The following is a 17,968-nucleotide window of genomic DNA, read 5'->3' on the forward strand; positions in this document are numbered from 1 at the left end:
TAGCTCCCGCGCGCGATGCTGGGCGGGAACTCGACGTGGGCCGGGGAAGCAACGCAACAGCCGCGACGTTTACTCACAGCCACCCAGATGGTGAAGCGAGACGTAGCTCCAAATCCACCAGGTACAACGCCAATCCCTCTCACCTCAATGGCTTCCCCCGTAATACTCAATCGTACATGTGGGGTCTGGGCGTGTTGGTAGCCGCCGCTACGCGTCGGTGCGGCAGCTCGGACATTTTCTGAAGCAGCGCCGTTCGTGCAGCTCATTGGCTCGCGCAGCGACTATTCAAAATGTCCTGAAACGATGCAGGTCCAGACAGACGACGAACAGGAATAGAACGGCCTCCAGCATCCGCATTGGAGTTGGGGTGGTGAACTTTTGTTGAGGAAGTAGTTTGGATGGAAGGTATATAGGATGTACTGGAGTCGACCCAAAGAGACATCAAACCACATCAGCATCTCATCGCCTCTACAACTCTGCGAGTTTCCTTTTTCCGTCTCTTTCCTTGTGTTGTCTTTATTTCATTGTCTCCTATCTGGGTCTTTCTTGTCTTTGGATTATTGTCTTCTACGATCACTTCTTCTTCTTCTTTTTGATTCTATCTGCTGTGCAGATATCCCATCGTTCTTCTACGCAAAACTACTTCGCACGTCTATCACGACACTCGCTCTTTAGCTCACCAGCAACCTTCCAAACCACCTCCCCCCCAAACACCACCACCGCAAACATGTCTTCTGTCCCCAGCTACGGCGCCATGCCCCTGAGCAAGATGTTCCTCCTAGTCCGCATCCTCCAGGCCATCGCCATGATCGTAGTCATCGGCATAGCCTCCAACTTCATCAACATGATCCTAATCATGGGCGTTGAGCCCCCCAAGGAGTTCGTCGGCACACTGAGCGTGGTATGTATCCCCTTTGCCGCATACAAACCACTCCCCACTAACGCACCTTCCCTAGACCTGCATCGCAGCGCTCTACATCATGGTCAGCATCGGCTACTACTGGTCGCACGCCAACCTCGGCCTCTTGATCATGACAGGCGTCGACTCCCTGCTCCTCATCGCCTTTATCGTATGTGCTGTTGTTTTGGGGAAGCCCCTCTCCTACCTCAACTGCTACGTTATCGGCCGTGCCTCTACCGAAGTCGACACCCAGTCCGCATACGCCTTCGTCACAGCCACGACGCAGAACTTGAACACCGTTGGCTCGAACTTGGGACTGTTGCACTGGTCCGGCGTTACCAAGTCGAACTGCTTCCAGGCTAAGACTGTGTGGGGACTCAGTGTTGCGCTTTGGTGAGTTTTTTCCCATTTCCTATAAATCAAGACAGAGTACTGATATGGTGATAGCATCCTGTTCACAGTCTCCTGCGCACTCCTCCCTACGCTGTGGTACAAGAACAAGAAGGCTGCTCCTGCTGCTAAGTCTGTTGAGGAGGCTTGAGCGTTGATCTTGATGGAGGGGTTGTGTCGAGGCTAATGTTTGGGGATGGATCGAAAGTCAGTCTTTACAGAGAATATGTTTTTCCCCTACAACTACAAAAACACGATTGCATTGCGAGGGAGTTTGGCGTTTTCTTCTATCTTATCTTATCTTGTCTTGTCTAGTATTGTCTTGTTCTTGTCTTTATCGCGTTTCAAAAACATCAGACTGCCTTCTGGCTTTGTCTTGAGCTTAATAGATGAGACTACTAGTTACGAATGGATATATTGCAGTCACTTCATCCTAAAATTAGTATCGACGCTTTGCCAAAAAAAACTATCTACTGCATCGTGAAGACTAAAATCAACACGATAGATACTTGCTTGGCAGGTGAAACGCAACACAAAGCGGTGTTCAGTATCCACCGTCCGCCGTCCTCCGCCCGGAGATAAGCGAACATGTGGAGTAGGTATGTCCAGGACGACAAAGAAAAAGAAAAATCCGCCCATCACGGGTAGTCATGATTTGATAGATACCTAGATACCTAGATAGCGCCACAGCACCATCTGGTCAAAGCTCCCTACGGGTAACTAGCTAGGCAAGTAATCCGCGGCTAAGTCGCGCTATCATTCGCTGTGCTGTTTCGTCGTGCTGTCTGGTACGTAGTGGCCTCACATTGGCCACCCGTCCATCCATCCTCCAGGCTTGCAATGTTCAGGGTGGACACGCATTGCGCTCGCCTAGACGCAGCATCAACAATAAGTAGTGGTATTTACCCCTCTCCTCTCGCCGGAGAGTCATCTGCCCAAGAAATGTTCTAGTTACAATGTGTAATCGTATACTCGACTTATCACGCGACGCGGGGAATCGTGAACCCGAGACGCAGGATCGCAGATGCATGGATAGATGGGGCCTTGCGTTGGCGTTGGCATTGAGTGGTTGGTTGTGACGCCCCCCCCGCCCCACCCCGCTCGTCGTCATTCGGCAGACAGAGCGCCAGAGTATATAGCTCTGTGCGACCCACTTAGCTCTGCGTGCTGTTTTTTTGCGCTCTGCGAATCTTTCTACTGCTGTGGTGTTTGGACTCGGACTAGACTTGTTGCAGGGTTGAATTGACGATTGACGGGAAGAATTGCGTTGGATTGCATTGCTTTGAATTGGGCGTGTGAAGAAGAAGAAGAGCTTATCGCTGGAGTGTTGCGCTGCACGAGGTGTAACAGAGGACGCGACCAAGCTACACATACATCCACAACGACCACACCTCCGCCATGTCGCTCGCCGAGCGCATCACAACGCTCGAGGAGTACCAGCCATGGAGCAGGGAAGCAAGCCCCAGCTCGCGCGACCGCAAGCTGTCGTTCAATCCCGTTGGGACATGGACTGAAGCGACGGGCGAGCTGCCGACTGTCGGCGCCTTCGAGGTGCCCAAGTGGAAGAGGCTGCGTGAGTGAAGTTCGTATAGTATCTGGCAAGGTGGAGCTAATCTGCGTGCAGTCCAGGTCTTCCTCGCCGTCATCTACTGCCTGTTCGCGGCGGGCGTCGTGTTTGGGTATGCGGCGATAAAACCTGTCTTGCTGGAGGAGGGCGTATATAGGGATCGCTGTACAAAGGATGAGCTGGAGCAGGGCGTGTCGGTATGCTACGAGCAAGAGCTACGGTATGTTGGGACTGTGTCGAAGTGCAGGTCGCATAGCTAACGAACGACGGCAGACTCAACCTCATGTTCACCATCGCCGCGGTATCTACAAACGTCGTCGCTCTCCCCGTCGGCACAGTTCTGGATCGCTTTGGGCCCCGAGTCTGTGGAATTATTGGTGCCCTATGTATTACTGCAGGATCTCTACTCTTCGCCTTCGCCGCCGAACTCCCCTTCGACGCCTACATCCCCGGCTACCTGTTCATGGCCCTCGGCGGACCCTTCATCTTCATCTCGTCGTTCCAGCTCAGCAACACGTTCCCGCAGTACTCGGGACTGATCCTCGCCCTACTCACCGGCGCCTTCGACACGTCCAGCGCCGTCTTCCTCATCTACCGCCTCATCTACCAGGCCACCGACAACTCCTTCACCGTCAAAAGCTTCTTCCTCATCTACCTCGTCGTGCCCGCCTACATCTTCATCGTGCAGCTCTTCTTCATGCCCGCCACGTCCTACAAAACAGTCGGCGAGCTCGTCATCCAGGCCGAGGAAGAAACCGCCATCCTGCACGACGAAGATGACGACACGCAGGACCCATCTACCATCCACGCCCGCCGCGCCCACCGCGACAGCATCGTCAGCGAAATCACATCCCTGCTCGGCACACACGACGGCGCCCAGCAAGCGCAGGACGAGGAGAAGAAGCGCAACGTCTCCGGCGTCTGGGGCGCACTCCACGGCCGCACAGCAGCACAGCAGATCCGCACCCCGTGGTTCATCCTCATCACCCTCTTCACCGTCCTGCAGATGACGCGCATAAACTACTTCGTCGCGACCATCCGCTCGCAGTACATCTACCTCTTCCACTCGCACGCCAAGGCCGTCGAGATCAACAACTTCTTCGACGTCGCCCTGCCCGTTGGCGGTGTTATATCTGTCCCCTTCATCGGCCTGCTGCTCGACAACACAAGCACGACTTTCACACTCTCCCTGCTCGTTACCGTCGCGACCACTATCGGCGTGCTCGGCGTCATCCCCGAAGCGTGGGCCGCATACGCTAATATCTGCCTCTTCGTGCTGTACCGCCCGTTGTACTACACCGCCGTTTCGTAAGCCCCCCCTTGACCCCCTCCCCCATAAACCCCCACAAAAGCTAACCCCCCTCCCAGCGACTACTCCGCAAAAGTCTTCGGCTTCGCCACCTTCGGCAAAGTCTACGGCCTCATCATCTGCCTCGCGGGTCTACTAAACTTCTCGCAATCCGCCCTCGACGCCGCAACACACAAGATCTTCCACAACGATCCCGTGCCGGTGAACCTCGTGCTGCTGGGTGCCGCGCTGTTGGTGGGCGCCGCGCTCGTGCTGTTTGTGTGGAGGCGCAGTGGCAAGATTCTGAGGGAGGCGGTCGAGGAGGAGGCGCAGGGGGCGAGGGAGGTGCTTATGCCGGGGGTGGAGTATGGGACTGTTAATGGGAATGGACTTGGGAGTGGGAGTGGGGAGGAGAGCAGGGGGAGGAGGATGTAGACTGATGGAATGGAGAGTGGAGGGGAGGGAGGTGAGGGGGGTTTGTTTACATTTTCATCGCATCGTATTGCTTTGCATTGCATTGCGTCGCATTGTTTTGGGGGTTTCTTGTTGCTTTGGAGTTGTTGGATCTGGATTGCACGATGGAGGGAAAGAGGGATCAAGATTGATATGTATGTATGTATGTACGCAGGGACATAAGGATGTAGATAACGATAATGATGATGAGCATGGTTACAACGAACTATTTATAAACGGCATATAGTCTGTGCATCGACTCACTCTTTGCTGTTTAATTATGGCTTGATAGACTGTTTATTCACCTAGATATTGTATACTTGGTAGTTACACTCCTTCGATTCATACATTACTTCCATTCATTCATCCACGACATGACGTCGAGATACTCTCCTTTGTCGCAGAAAGGCGATTTCTACAACCTATAGAGGAAGCCTTACAATGTCTTTCCACCACTCCCAATCCATCCCACCGACTCGATAGCAAAAAGGGGAGATGGACATATCTGAGAATAGTTCATATCGAGCGTAAAGATTGACTAACATGCCGTTATATAGTTCACTTCATACCACGTTACACGCCACCCTCGCCCCACCAACCCCTCACCTCACCTCATCCCACTCAACTCACTAGGCTGCGCAGTATGCACCTGCCCCGCCAATTCCGGCGTGTGTCCTGCATATGCGCCCATCGTCTGATGACCACCCAATTCCGGAGCACCAGGCGCATACGCGTACTTCGTCACGGGCGCAACGAACTGCGGCGGCGGGGACGCCGACGTTTCCGCGAAGCCTTGCTGCGGGGGGTAGTATCCCTGCTGTTCGGTTGTGAACTGGGGTTTTGCGTCTGTGTAGCCGCCGACGCCGGGAGGGGGGCGCGAGGGGTCGACGGTCGCCATGGTTGCGCTGCCTTGGGCAGAGGCTGCGGAGGCCTTTTTGGCCTTGCGGCGGCGTAGGCAGAAGAATATCAGCGCTATGAGGGCGAGGCCGATTACGGGGCCGGCGACTGCGCCGGCGATCCATGTTTTGGAGCTGGAGGTTGAGGAGGAGGGGGTCGTTGAGCCGGCGGCTGAGGATTCTGTTGTAGTGGGTTAGTGGCTGGATGTATATATGAGTGTTGAGTGGGCTTACGGGTGGTTTTCGCCTCGGTGGCAGAGGCGGGTATTTTGCGGTAGTAGGACCAGTTTTGCGATTCACTTCCGCAGACGATGTCTGTTTTGGGGTTGGAGTCGCCGAAGCTCTCGAAGATGAAGACGGTGTTGCAAATCGACATGCGTGTGTCGTTGTAGTTTGAAGTACTGTAGGACATGTTAGAAAGATTCGAACATTCGGATATGATTGATCTGACCATGCGACCGTTGTCGTCGTAGCAAACGACGGAAACGGATAGATTTGAGAACCAGAGACGCAGGCAGTGGGCGCATTGCAAGCTTGATTGGTTTCTGGACAGCACTGAGCGTACTGCCCATTCTGATACCATGTGTTGCCGGGATCGCACACCGAACTCACCCCTGGGAAAGGTGTTAGTGGAAGTAGAAGAGGAAACGGTCAAACCACTCACAAGTACCCGACTCCTCTACCCATCCGATCCAGTTGTTAGCGTTTTGTCGCGGCAGCATCGCAGCCGTGGTAATGGTAGGATCGGCAGGCACAAGAGGCACAGCATTGCCCAGTGCAAGCTTAGCCCAAGCTACCGCAGAGAGCAGGGCGATGGGGAGTGGTCCAGTCATGACGATGGCCGTTTGGGACGAGCAGCAGAGATGTCAGTATGCAGATGTAACCAAAACAGCGACAGGCTGGTTAAATGAGTTACAGAAGTATTGCTGGTGAACTGTTTCTGCAAGCCACACTCTACCTGCTGCAGTCCGAGTGGACCATCTGAGCGAGGCACTAGCGGTTGTGCTCTGTACCGGTCACACGAAACAAGGATAGAATCGCCACGAGAGGCATGGTGGAAGCGGTTGGGCGCAAACCTTCTCTCAGCTTTGGACGTAGGTATCCCGATACGGAAATCGTGTGCAACCAAGGCGCAGTAGTGATGTGAAGAGGCGTATGCAAGGTGTTTTGCAGAGGCCAATGATCAGAAGTTGAAAAGCTCACTTCCTTTTGGCTCCGCAGACAAGTGTTTCAAGCAAGTCCATCAACGTTGGTGGAGCCCCAGTCTACGATACGATGTGTGCAGTGCAAAGCAATCCATGAGGTTCAGCTGGCGCGCCATGTCGCATGGCAGCGTATAGACTAGGCCAGGGCCAAGATGTGCTCAACGCTTTGGAGCAAAATTAGGCGAATTCATTTGACAGGTGCCTGTCGTACCGCATAAACTGGTAGAATTTTGCTAAGCTAGGCCCAATCAGGCAGGAGGTTAATACTAATTAGATAGCAGAACCTAAACTGCTAAGCAACGTTAATCTATTAATACATAGTTATATATCTATATAGGCTAAAATTACTACTATTTAAATACTATCCTATAACTCTACTACTATTTAAGTACTTCTAAGTATATAGCTGCAGTTTTAGTAACATTATAGGCATTTTTAGGCAGGATTTAAAGAAGTTAAGATAGTTTAAATTATAGTAACTACTACCTATTTAGGTATTAAGCTCTACTATTCTATTAACTACTTTATAAGGTTCTATAAGCTTAGCTAGTAGCTTAGCTAGTAAATATATCCTTATATCTATTCTATCTATCTTTATTATAATATTACGCTCTACTACTATCCTTATTATAGCTAAGGCTTTTAGGTAAGGTATAAACTATTATAAACTTATAGTAAAAAAATTACTATTAAGTAAGCTACCTTTTTAGTTAAGATATAAAGATTTAGGAGTTTTAATATAAAACTAAGTACTTTAAAGTTTTATTATAAGCCTTAGTACTAGAGTTAGAGTTTAATAATTTTAAATAGCTATCTTAACTTTATCTATAATACTAATTAATACTTAACTTTATACCTAAACTTAGCTTATATAAACTTAAACTTAGAGCTATTATTTATATAGTAGTAAGATAAGTTAGTAAAGCCTATACTTCTAGTAAATTACTCTAGAGTAGTATAAATTTATACTAATTTAGCTAGATTTTTATATAGTTAAAAGCTTTAAAACCTTATAGTAACTTTATAAGTCTAACTAGCTCTAAGCTTTACTTTACTTTACTTACTTTACTAAGCTTACTTTTTAGTATTATATAACTTTAGTAGCTTAATAAGCTTAGCCTTCTATATTAGTAGGCTTCTTAAGCTATACTATTTAAGGTTTTTCTATAAGTTTACTATAGTCTATACCTTTATATTTATTAGGTATTTTAGCCTTCTTATTATAGGCTTTCTTTTAGGCTGTATAATCTTATTAATACTTTATAAACTTAACTTATATAGTATATACTAACTACTCTTACCTTTTAGAAACTCCTATTTAACTTCTTTATCTAATATAAACTTACCTTTTATATTATTAGTATCTTACTTAGCTACTGCCTATAAGGCCTCTAGTACTATAAGCTTTACTAAATAATTATCTATCTTAGTCTACTAGCTATTAAAGCTTACCTACTTAAGATTCTTAATTTTTAGCTTATAATTATATAAGCTATTAATAGGTAATAAGATTCTATATTATTAAAATAATTATACTATAAGCTTAGGCTTAAGAGCCTTCTAAGCTTTACTAATAGTATATATAGTAAGCCTCTATTACTACTAAGGAGGCTAGTCTTTAATTAACTTTATTTTATTAAGGCTTTTTTTAATAGTAGTAAGAGCTTTAGTCTAATACTAAAGTACTACTTTAAAGGCTTAATTAACTATAGTATTAAGTAGCTAAATAAGAAATATATAGCTAAAGGAAATAATAGTAAGTAATATCTAATTTATATAGAGTAAGTTAAGTACTTTATTAGTTTAATAAAAGCTTACCTAGTTTAATATAAGTAGAAAATTATACCTATTAGTAAACTAGAGAGGTATAAACTCTTTTTTTAACTAGTTTAAGAGACTCTTCTTATTATTATATACCTTATTATTAAACTCTACTATTATTATATTACTATATATAAAATCTTTTTAACTTTTAAGGTCTTTCTTAGTAAAGCTATAGAAGATTATCTTTAGCTTTATAGGCTTAGAGCTATTAGTAAAGATATATAGTATTAATATAGCTTAGTACTTACCTTAGCCTAATTTAATACTATGTTTAGAAACTATATAATTACTAGTATAAGTATAAGTATAACTATCTAAATACTTAAAGGGGATTAGCATCTTATTTATATTTAGAATATAGGTAGCTAGGTACTAATTACTACCTATTTTAACTTATAAATACTATTAAATAAACCTTAAGAATAAATTAATAATACTAACTTAATCCTTAGAAAGTTTTTAAGCTTAATTAGTAAGCCTCTTATAGAAGATACTTTATTATTTTTTAAAGCCTAAAAACTAACTAATAGTAAAGGAAAACTTAAACTTAACTTTATATATCTTATAGAATAACTATTAGGCTGTATACTAGAACTAGCTACTAAAAATAAGTTAATTACTTAAATATTATTTAATAAAGCTCTAATATAACGCCTCTTCTAGAGCTAGCTAATATAAGGTAGAAATTAAAGATACTACCTAATAACTAGTCTTTAGAGCTTATATAATAGTAGCTTATTAGTACTACTAATTTCCTATTATCTAATATAGGATCTCCTAAATAGCTTTAACCTTATAATTATTTAATAGTTAGTAATTCTCCTCTAGCTAATATCCCTTGCGTATAATTAGTATATATAAGTAATTAATAATCTATATACTATAATTATTAATTAATTTATATATATTAATCTTCTTCTTCTAAGATACTATTTTATACGCTTTTAATAGCTCTATATACTAATTACTTCTTTTAGCTAGCGTCTTTATCTATAGCTCTATTCTTCTTTATTTTAGTAAAAACTTAATATTTAAATCTAACTTAGTTCTAAACTTATATTTTATTAATTTAGGTAGTATAGTTAAGAGTTTACTAGTAAAAAGATCCTTTAAGGTAATAAAGTACTACTTATTTAGGGTATTAAATAATTATTACTATACTAGTAAAGCATTATAAAGTAGTACTTAGGACAGTATAGCTAATTTAATAGCTTTAATATAATACTAACCTTATAATTTAAGGTCTTATATAGGTAGTAAACTACTACTACTATTTTCTTAGTATATAACTTCTTTACTAGTATTAGCTTACTACGTAGATAGAGGTAGTATTATAGGTAGTAGTAGTAGTAACGCTGTTAGAATATAATAATAAGTAGTATTTTAATAATTTTTAGCCTAATTATAATAGATATTAAATAAAAGTAGCTCTCTACCCTTTAAAGGTATTATAGATATTACAGTCTAATAAATTTACGTAATAGGGGTATCTTAATAATGTTCTAGAGTTTAAAACTGCTGCTAAGCTATATTACGTTTATCTTAAGAGCAATTCCTTACTATCTAATTAGTATTAACCTCCTGCCTAATTGGGCCTAGCTTAGCAAAATTCTACCAGTTTATGCGGTATTCGAGTTATGTTTCGCAAAGGCTAGGGTGCCAAGAGGAGCGCCTATTCTTTACAGATAGGCGCTGTCATGTGTTGCTAATTTGGAGACGGACGCGGTGTCTTGTTCGTGGAGCGTGGAAAGTCGATTCTTGTTCTACATAGGAGCGTTCTGACGTCGATGGTGGTGATTAGTGGAGATGGCCAAGTCAAGGCAGGAGATTAAGGGTCCACCCCGCGCTAAAACCGACGGCACGTGGGCGGATCCCTAAACTCCGTCGACGCCAGCGTCGCACTGAGGTATCAACATACGATGTTTATACGAAGTCAGCTTGAGACCGAGATACAGAGTGTTGTCTGGAACTGAGATTGGGTCTGTCCTGTCGTTGGCAGGCATTTCTGTGTGTAGTCTGGTACGTATTTGCCCTGAGGACGTACTCTTGTTACTGCGTGTTATACCTTGTTACGTTATGTTACTACGTGTTACTGTGTGTTACTACTCTTTTCACTGCTTACTACTACCCTTGTTACTGTTTGTTATGCCTTGTTATGCCTTTTTACGTTGTTAGAGCTCTTGTTACTACTACCTGTCTAACCTTGTTACGCTGTGTTACGCCTTGTTATAGCTTATTACCACATATTACTACTCTTATTCTACCTTATTCTACCTTCCTACTACTCTTATTATGCTTTGTATACCTTGTTACGTTCTCTTACGTTGTTTAAGTTATTGCTGTTATGCCTTGCTATACCTTGTTACTGCGTGTTACTGCGTGTTATATCCTTTCGTACTACTTGTTACACTCTTCTTCTGTATTTTAGAACTCTTCTTGCTCTTTGTTATACATAACAAGCACGTAACAAGGTATAACAAGGTATAACACGTGTGTAACACAATCTTGTTACGTATTTGTTACTGCTTGTTACTACGTGTTACTGCTTATCATACCTCTTATTACTTCCTGTTATGTCTTTCTTATCTGTTTTAAGCTCTTCTTACTTCTTAATATACGTAACAAGCACGTAACAATGTATAATAAGGCATAACACGTGCGTAACACAGCCTTGTTATGTGCTTGTTACTGCTTGTTACTGCGTGTTACGTGCTTGTTATACCTTGTTATGCGCTTGTTATACCTTGTTATGCACTTGTTATACCTTGTTATGCGCTTGTTATACCTTGTTATGCGCTTGTTATACCTTGTTACGTACTTGTTATGCTATGTTACTGTATGTTACAAGCTTGTTATGTCTTGTTATCGCCTCCTATAAGCTTGTTACGTCTTGTTACTGCTTGTTATACCTTATTATGCGCTTGTTATGAGTTTATATGCCTTGTTACTGCTTGTTATGAGTTTGTTATAGCTTGTTACAGCTTATTACAAGCTCGCTATACCTTGTTATACCCCTTGTTACACTACTTACACCATGTCACCGCATGTTACGCAGTCAGACATCAACATCCCCATATCAAACTAACAAGACCAGAACCATTCCACCATGCGACGCCACCGCACCCTCCCCCCCAAACCGCAAAACCCCCACTTCACCACCCTCCCCGACGACATCCTAATCGCCATCCTCAGCCAATGCCCCATCCCCGACCTCCTGACTCTCCGCCTCGTCAGCCCACGAACCCGCACCTTGATTACCGAGTACATATCCACCATCGCGCCTTCGTCCGCCCGCGCGACATTCTCCCTCGCTGAACTCCTCCTAACGCGCCCCGATGCGTATACGCTCGAGTGGCTGAAGAGCCTCATCCCGCGACAGCTGGCGGCTATTCTTGTGGACAGATATGGCATCACGAGTGGGGACGAACTCCCGCAGTATCGACTGTTAGCTGAAGATGCTCGGGGTGAGGTGTTGCGCGCGCGAATTGCGGATGGGTGGCGCGTGTTGCGCCGGTTGTCAAATATATCCAGGGATGTTTACAAGATGCCCTTGGACGATGCACAGAAGACGCCGCTCGACCGGTTGATGCACCAATTCCGTTCCAAGGCGAAGACACAGCAGCAGAAAAAAGGCGCGAAGCAACAGAAAGAAGACATAATATTGCAGAAGCGGTTGGAATATATTAAGACACTACCTGTCGAGCGCGCGCAGGACTACAGGCTCACCATCACGCTGCTCTCCTCGGCTTTCCGCACCTCGCCCCACAACACCTCCTCATCCCACAAACGCTGGGTCTTCGACTGGGGAGGCGGCATCGATGGACCGCGTCAGATACGCAAAGGCGAGTCGTGGCTGACGTGGTTCATCCTCTCCGAAGGACCGGACTTGTTCTGGAATCAATGGCAGGACCCTAGTCATGCGAGGGAACACTACATCCGCGACCGCGCCATCGCCGTGTGGGAGCAAACGAACAAAGATCTTGTGGACTATCAGAGGGGTCAGGCGAAGCAGGTCGTGGAGGCTCTGAATGAACGGGCGTGCATTGAAACGCAGTTTGAGAGGGTGAATCTGTCGTTGTATTTCCGGGAGTATGCGGAGCTTAGGTTCAAAAGGGAGAGGGAGGAGGGCGTGGATGAGATCAGGGATACTACGGGGGATGTGTGGTTTTTTGTTGAGTTTCAGTGGCCGGAGGAGCTTAGAAGGATGGGGGAGCTTGAGGAGGAGTGGCGCGTCGAGAGAGGGTCTGTGAGGTGATGGTGCAGGGATTGTCGTTGTGGATAGCTTGTGGAGATTGAGAGGCGTTTCCATGTTTCCGCAGCGAGAAAATGATGCAGCTTCACATTTTGGCAGTGTTTCGAGTACAGCCAGGATGTCTGACGATCGGCATGCGGAGAGTTATAAATAGCGTCGACGGAACGGATCCAGCACTCCACAGCGGACATAGCGCGGTCGCTCAGCCAAGCCGTAGATCCCGTATGGACCACGATGCGTGCCGGCTCCCTTGTTCACACTCCACCCTTGCCCTTGTCTCTCGCAGCCATGGCGAAGACTCGTCCATGCCAAATATCGCACGAGTAGCCTCTCGTCGTGCCTCGGACCTGAAGCACACCGCACTCGACTTCCCCATACAATGACCAGGCGGGCTCGCAATGAACGACCAGGCGACGACGCATCTGTCCGCCTCCACCGCCACGCCCTCGTCCTCGCTCTCGGCCACCTCGACAGCCATGACCACGGCGACGACGTACGATGACACCCCGCCCGCTGCCTCGACGTCCTCTGCCCACGCCGCCACGCATGCCCACCCCAGCTTGACCGTCCTGGAACTCGTGTCCAACAGCGCGTCGGCGTCGGCGCTGCCGGGGAGCTTCGACTTTAATGTGAGCCGCAAGGGCCACTTTGTCGCCGTCTACTCGGCCTCGAACATCTGGCTCATCAAGACGGTGCAGCTGCCCCGGCTGTGGGCGCGCACCCTCTCCGTCAAGCGCAAGCCCGTGGCCATGGACATCACCGACGACGGCTTCCTGCTGGCGGTGCTGTCCCGGCCCAGCCAGGTCGATTTGTACGAGATCCGCGACGAGCAGGACAGACAGGTCAGGAAGAGGCGGACCATCATGCTGGTGCACGAGACGAGCAGCATTGTCATTTCGCCCGACGCGCGCATCCTGATCACGGGGAACAAGTTCGGCATTGAGGTCGTGGCCATTGGGCCTGATGTGCCCGAGACGGCGAGACGCACCCTGTCTGGCCCTGCGGGGGACGCGCTGGAATTCTCCGATGATGGACGCACGCTGCTCATCACGGGCTATGCGCGCAAGTCGGACAGCTCGGCGCTGTTTGTGCTGCCTGGCCTGTATGATGGGCCGCTGAACGACGAGGGCGAGCCGTCTCCTCAGCCGCCCGAGACGGTCTGGACGGGCTCGATGCTGTTCCCTGAGACGGCTAAGATTGCGCGACAGGCGACGCTGTTGCCGGATGCGGACACGGGGACCTGCAATGAGCTGTTTGCCTTCAACGCCGAGGAGGACTCGTGGGGCATATACGACATTGCGTGCCAGCGCTTTACGCAGAGGAAGATGTTTCTGCCAGACCACCAGCGCTGGACACGCTCTGAGTTTGTTGATGATGCTATGCCGGCTGTGTCTCCCAACGCTGATATGGCGGCTGTGGCGCTGCGCATGCGTGGCACTACCAACATCTGGATCTACGAAGTCCCGGGCTGGGAGCACAAACCGAATGAGAAGATAAAGGAGCAGTCGCCCATTCAGCCCTGCTTTTGCATCCCTGTCCCCAGCAACGGGGCAGACGCGAAAGAGATCTGTGTGCTGCGCTGGGTGAAGATAAGTTCCACCATGCAGCGCCTGGTCGCTGTTGGGAACTCCAGCATCGTTGCCCAAGAAGACGATGTACCTGGCATTCCGCTGGGTTCAAAAGGTGTGATCGTCATGCTGGACTTTGATAAAACGAGACCAGTGGGGAGCCCGGCACCCATGGCAACAAAAACAGAGTACGATCTCGACCCCCTGTGTCCCGGCGAACCCCTCCCGGAAGGCTCCATCGACTTCGACCGCGAAGTAGAACTCGTCCGGAGCCGCACCGTCGCCGCGCGGCGCGCCCAAGACCAAGCAAACAACACACGTCGACCCTCTCGAACCGGTCCCTCCCCCGTAAACCGCGCACGCACAACCGCAAACCGCCCCCCACCCCGATCACCCAGCATCGGAGACGAAAGCGACATGACACTAACCCTAGAGGAAGCGCAAGCCGTCTTCGAAACACCCTACGACAACCAACAACCACGCTCCCAAGTCTCCCTCGCCCGAGCAGCAACCGTCGCCGCCGTCTCCCCAGCCAACCGCCGCCACCTGCGCGCCCTCCCCTTCAGACCCCTCGAGTACCGGCGCGCAGACGGCGCGCGAGAAATCCCGCATGAAAGCGACGCGGATAATTGGGTCCCGCCGCCCCCCGCTTACACCACGACCGCAGAAGCAAGCGAGAGCGTGAGCCTTAGTCATCCCGTCGCGCCGCCCGTCCCCGCTCTCCCACACACACCAACCATCTACGCGAACCGCGGTTTATCCGTGTCCTCGACTGCCTTGTCCTCGCCCCCCCTCCTCCATCAGTATCAATATCAACACCCGCACCACCAACAAACACAAATACAACCCCCCAACCCAAACCTCAACCGCAGACCCTCCCTCCTCCACCCCCTCACCTACCCCGCGCCCCCCTCCTCCCCCTCCTCCCGCCGCCGCAGCTCACCCTCCCAACCCCCTCCCCCCCGCCCTACCCCACACATCCACGCCCCCTCCTACCTCCCCGCTATGCGCCGCCCCCACCACCCGGCGGGAAGCGAGGTCGACCTGCGTTCCTTGCCGCGCGTGGATCCGTATTCGGGACGTAGGGGCTCGACGTCGGATGTCGATGTCAATGTTGGGGGGGAGAGGCGCGCGTTGGCGTTGGGCGGGAGTAGGATGAGTGTGCCGAGGTTTATGGGGGGTGCTGGGGAGAGGGAGAGGGAGAGGGAGAGGGAGGGTAGTGGGGGTGGGAATGGGGTGCAGGGGAGGAAGGAGAAGAAGAGACGGAAGGTGGGGTGTGCGGTTATGTGAGTGGTGTGGTATACCCTGTTGTCGTTGTGTTTTATGCTTTGGTGTTTTGGGCTCGGTTGGGCTGGGTTAACGGGGTTATGCTAGATGGATGGATTCATTTCTACGCATGTTTATGAAATGAATACACTGATATATGACTACTTTGTCTTTCTAACGCCCTCTTACATCTTATTGTATATATATCTATATCTATATCCGCACCCGTCTACCCCCCTCAGCCGCCAACCTGACAAACAACAGCCAGCTTTTGACTCTGAACGTACTCAATGAAGATTCAATCCATCCAGCGCCGTCGATGACGTTTGTGAAGAGCCGTAGGACTTTCTGGTCCATAGACGTTCGCTTTCTCTATCTATCTTCCACCAACCCGGCAACTGCTTCTTCATGATCTCATAGCAAAATACCGTATATATCCCCGTGACCCATCAAGTTGTGCACAGGATATACACCAGGTAACGCGGTCGTTTAGTACACCAGTAAATTTACCAATTGATGCTCGTACAACCATATCGTTTGTCAGAATCCCAAAGATGGACTATGCGGCGAAACTACGAGCAGAAACTGCTAGGAAATCAGCAAGGGAATGTGTCTTGATTACTGAGCATATGCGTACGCGCCACTCGCCGGTAGATCTAGAGATATCCGGTGCATCAAAGCACTCCAGGCTGATGTTGCGTTGGTTGCCCTCACCAAAAGGTCACTGTTGGTTGAGAAACTATGGCCGGCTAGAAAGTCTTTTCCCATCGAGGAGCTTTTCCCAAGAGAGCCTCAAACAACAAAGATGGGTCCTTGAGATGTTATGTTCGGATGAGAGAGGAGCGCCAGGTGGAGGGCTTCCGGGGGCTCATGGCTCCATGTGTTGTTTAGCTAGTCCAGGCACTCTCAATTGTGTATAGTGATGTAGCCGCGCCCTGGGTCTCTAGTCGTAGTAACGGATCTGCTCTGGTCAACGTCCAAGAGGAGGAGGATAAGCTCATAACTCTCTCCTTACTCTCACTAACAGGTAGAATCACAAAGCCTTGTCAGGCATTGCTAGTGCTCTGGACGATGAGTGTGGCATTGATGGAGAGACCTTATATGTTGCCAAGTGTAGAACCCCCGGCAAGAGACAAAGACGAGGGAGAAACAGTAGCGACATATAGCGATATCGAAGGACGTGCAGCGCCGGAAAACGATGAGAAGAGGGACGAGCGATGGAGACGAGATCACGGCATTGCCTTTGATGCCAGCCCACTTCGTCGAACAATCTCAAGTGACAACAAGGAGACATTGACTGGTGAAGAAAGTCAACCGCGCGCAGATCAACCGCGACGACCCCCCGAAGTAGCAACTATTTGCCACTTCTTTGCTGGATGCCTACACCGACTACTACAACAAGCATAAGACGTAATAAGAGCAATTAAAGCTAACTATGTTGCGTCCAGTGGTTGTGGGGTCAATGTGAAAGACACTGTTTACTTATGGGGGTCGCCACAGTCGGCCTGGACTGAAGATTGCTAGAGGGATGAACGTCATGCCTTGTCGTTGGTGAGTGATCGAGAATTGCGTAATTTAAAAGGGTTCGAGCGAGCAAGGCGTCCGTGTCTTTGAAGAGCAATTGACGTAAGCAGACATGGAGAGGATTGGATCTGAGACTCTGAATGCCATCCTTAAGTCCTCCGACCAGGCCTTGTCTCAAATGTAAACTAGAACATGTCAGAGCTTTTAAACGGATATGGCCATCTACTTGAGGTGCCCTAGGCTTGTGGCGTGAGGTACGGCCGACTGAAACCGTCTGACAAGCTCGCAGGTGTGAATAGGATGCATATTCGCCTCTGCAAAACGCAATACACATCTCCACTACTATCTCTGCAAGCAAGAAAGGATTCTGAAAAGTCTTCCAAGAACTCCACGTTCACAGACATGGCCAGACGCGACCCACAAACACTAGTTCGACACCGACGCGTGCCGAAGTGCACTCGGTTCATATCGCTCGCTCCGAGCATTTCAGCCTCCGACACCGGTGCTCGCAATGCTGTTAGAATTAGATGTGGAGATCTGCACTGCCGTAAGCGCCTGGAATGTTGTTGATCTGGGCTGGCTACATTCGGCTCTCGCGATTGGCGACAAAAGTGCATTGATTGCGATACGAGCCGAGCTTTGCTGCAGTCACACGCGCTGGTATTGCGGGGAGCACGTTCGTGACACTCTTAGGTACGAAGTACACGAGGCCACGACGTAGATCGATACCGCGCTGCAAGCACAAGAACCTACCCGGTTACTGAGATAAGGAGTGGAAGTAATAAAGCTGATCGCGCACCGTAGAAAGCCTTTTGGTATCATCCGCATGCACTC

The 17,968-nt window shown here is 48.5% G+C and overlaps 6 protein-coding genes across 6 annotated transcripts; 5 read left to right on the plus strand and 1 right to left on the minus strand.

Moving 5' to 3' along the window:
• Positions 1-727: 727 nt before the first annotated feature.
• On the plus strand, positions 728-1,442 carry P153DRAFT_379621 (uncharacterized protein; the record flags this gene model as incomplete). Its single annotated transcript, XM_033669881.1, has 3 exons — positions 728-901; positions 957-1,294; positions 1,349-1,442. 3 exons carry the CDS (start codon positions 728-730, stop codon positions 1,440-1,442), a joined length of 606 nt encoding a protein of 201 aa, XP_033518947.1.
• On the plus strand, positions 1,394-1,823 carry P153DRAFT_134232 (uncharacterized protein). Its single transcript, XM_033662062.1, has one exon. The coding sequence runs from the start codon at positions 1,488-1,490 to the stop codon at positions 1,773-1,775; it is 288 nt and encodes a 95-aa protein (XP_033518948.1). The 5' UTR covers positions 1,394-1,487; the 3' UTR covers positions 1,776-1,823.
• Positions 1,824-2,689: 866 nt separating this feature from the next.
• Positions 2,690-4,581, plus strand: P153DRAFT_390595 (MFS general substrate transporter; the record flags this gene model as incomplete). Its single annotated transcript, XM_033670950.1, has 4 exons — positions 2,690-2,864; positions 2,916-3,078; positions 3,132-4,166; positions 4,227-4,581. 4 exons carry the CDS (start codon positions 2,690-2,692, stop codon positions 4,579-4,581), a joined length of 1,728 nt encoding a protein of 575 aa, XP_033518949.1.
• A 322-nt stretch (positions 4,582-4,903) lies between these two features.
• P153DRAFT_401160 (uncharacterized protein) lies at positions 4,904-6,823 on the minus strand. Its single transcript, XM_033671891.1, has 4 exons — positions 6,160-6,823; positions 5,947-6,109; positions 5,730-5,896; positions 4,904-5,676 (listed from the first exon to the last, which is right to left on the minus strand). The coding sequence occupies exons 1-4, from the start codon at positions 6,326-6,328 to the stop codon at positions 5,207-5,209; spliced, it is 969 nt and encodes a 322-aa protein (XP_033518950.1). The 5' UTR covers positions 6,329-6,823; the 3' UTR covers positions 4,904-5,206.
• A 5,287-nt stretch (positions 6,824-12,110) lies between these two features.
• On the plus strand, positions 12,111-12,779 carry P153DRAFT_302102 (uncharacterized protein; the record flags this gene model as incomplete). Its single annotated transcript, XM_033664432.1, has 1 exon — positions 12,111-12,779. The coding sequence occupies one exon, from the start codon at positions 12,111-12,113 to the stop codon at positions 12,777-12,779; it is 669 nt and encodes a 222-aa protein (XP_033518951.1).
• A 395-nt stretch (positions 12,780-13,174) lies between these two features.
• Positions 13,175-15,067, plus strand: P153DRAFT_301993 (uncharacterized protein; the record flags this gene model as incomplete). Its single annotated transcript, XM_033664423.1, has 1 exon — positions 13,175-15,067. A coding segment is annotated over one exon (1,893 nt), but the record flags the coding sequence as incomplete, so codon positions are not given.
• Positions 15,068-17,968: the final 2,901 nt, after the last annotated feature.

Source organism: Dothidotthia symphoricarpi (genome assembly GCF_010015815.1).
Source record: "Dothidotthia symphoricarpi CBS 119687 unplaced genomic scaffold P153scaffold_23, whole genome shotgun sequence".
Classification (NCBI taxonomy): domain Eukaryota; kingdom Fungi; phylum Ascomycota; class Dothideomycetes; order Pleosporales; family Dothidotthiaceae; genus Dothidotthia; species Dothidotthia symphoricarpi.

Excerpts from the sequence above, each read along its gene's own strand:
- P153DRAFT_134232 (XM_033662062.1), top strand. The coding sequence starts at position 1,488 with ATGGATCGAAAGTCAGTCTTTACAGAGAATATGTTTTTCCCCTACAAC.
- P153DRAFT_401160 (XM_033671891.1), bottom strand. The coding sequence starts at position 6,328 with ATGACTGGACCACTCCCCATCGCCCTGCTCTCTGCGGTAGCTTGGGCT. Across the intron at positions 6,110-6,159 it reads GGTAGAGGAGTCGGGTACTT|GGGTGAGTTCGGTGTGCGAT; the intron begins GTGAGTGGTTTG and ends CACCTTTCCCAG. Across the intron at positions 5,677-5,729 it reads CACCGAGGCGAAAACCACCC|AATCCTCAGCCGCCGGCTCA; the intron begins GTAAGCCCACTC and ends CCACTACAACAG.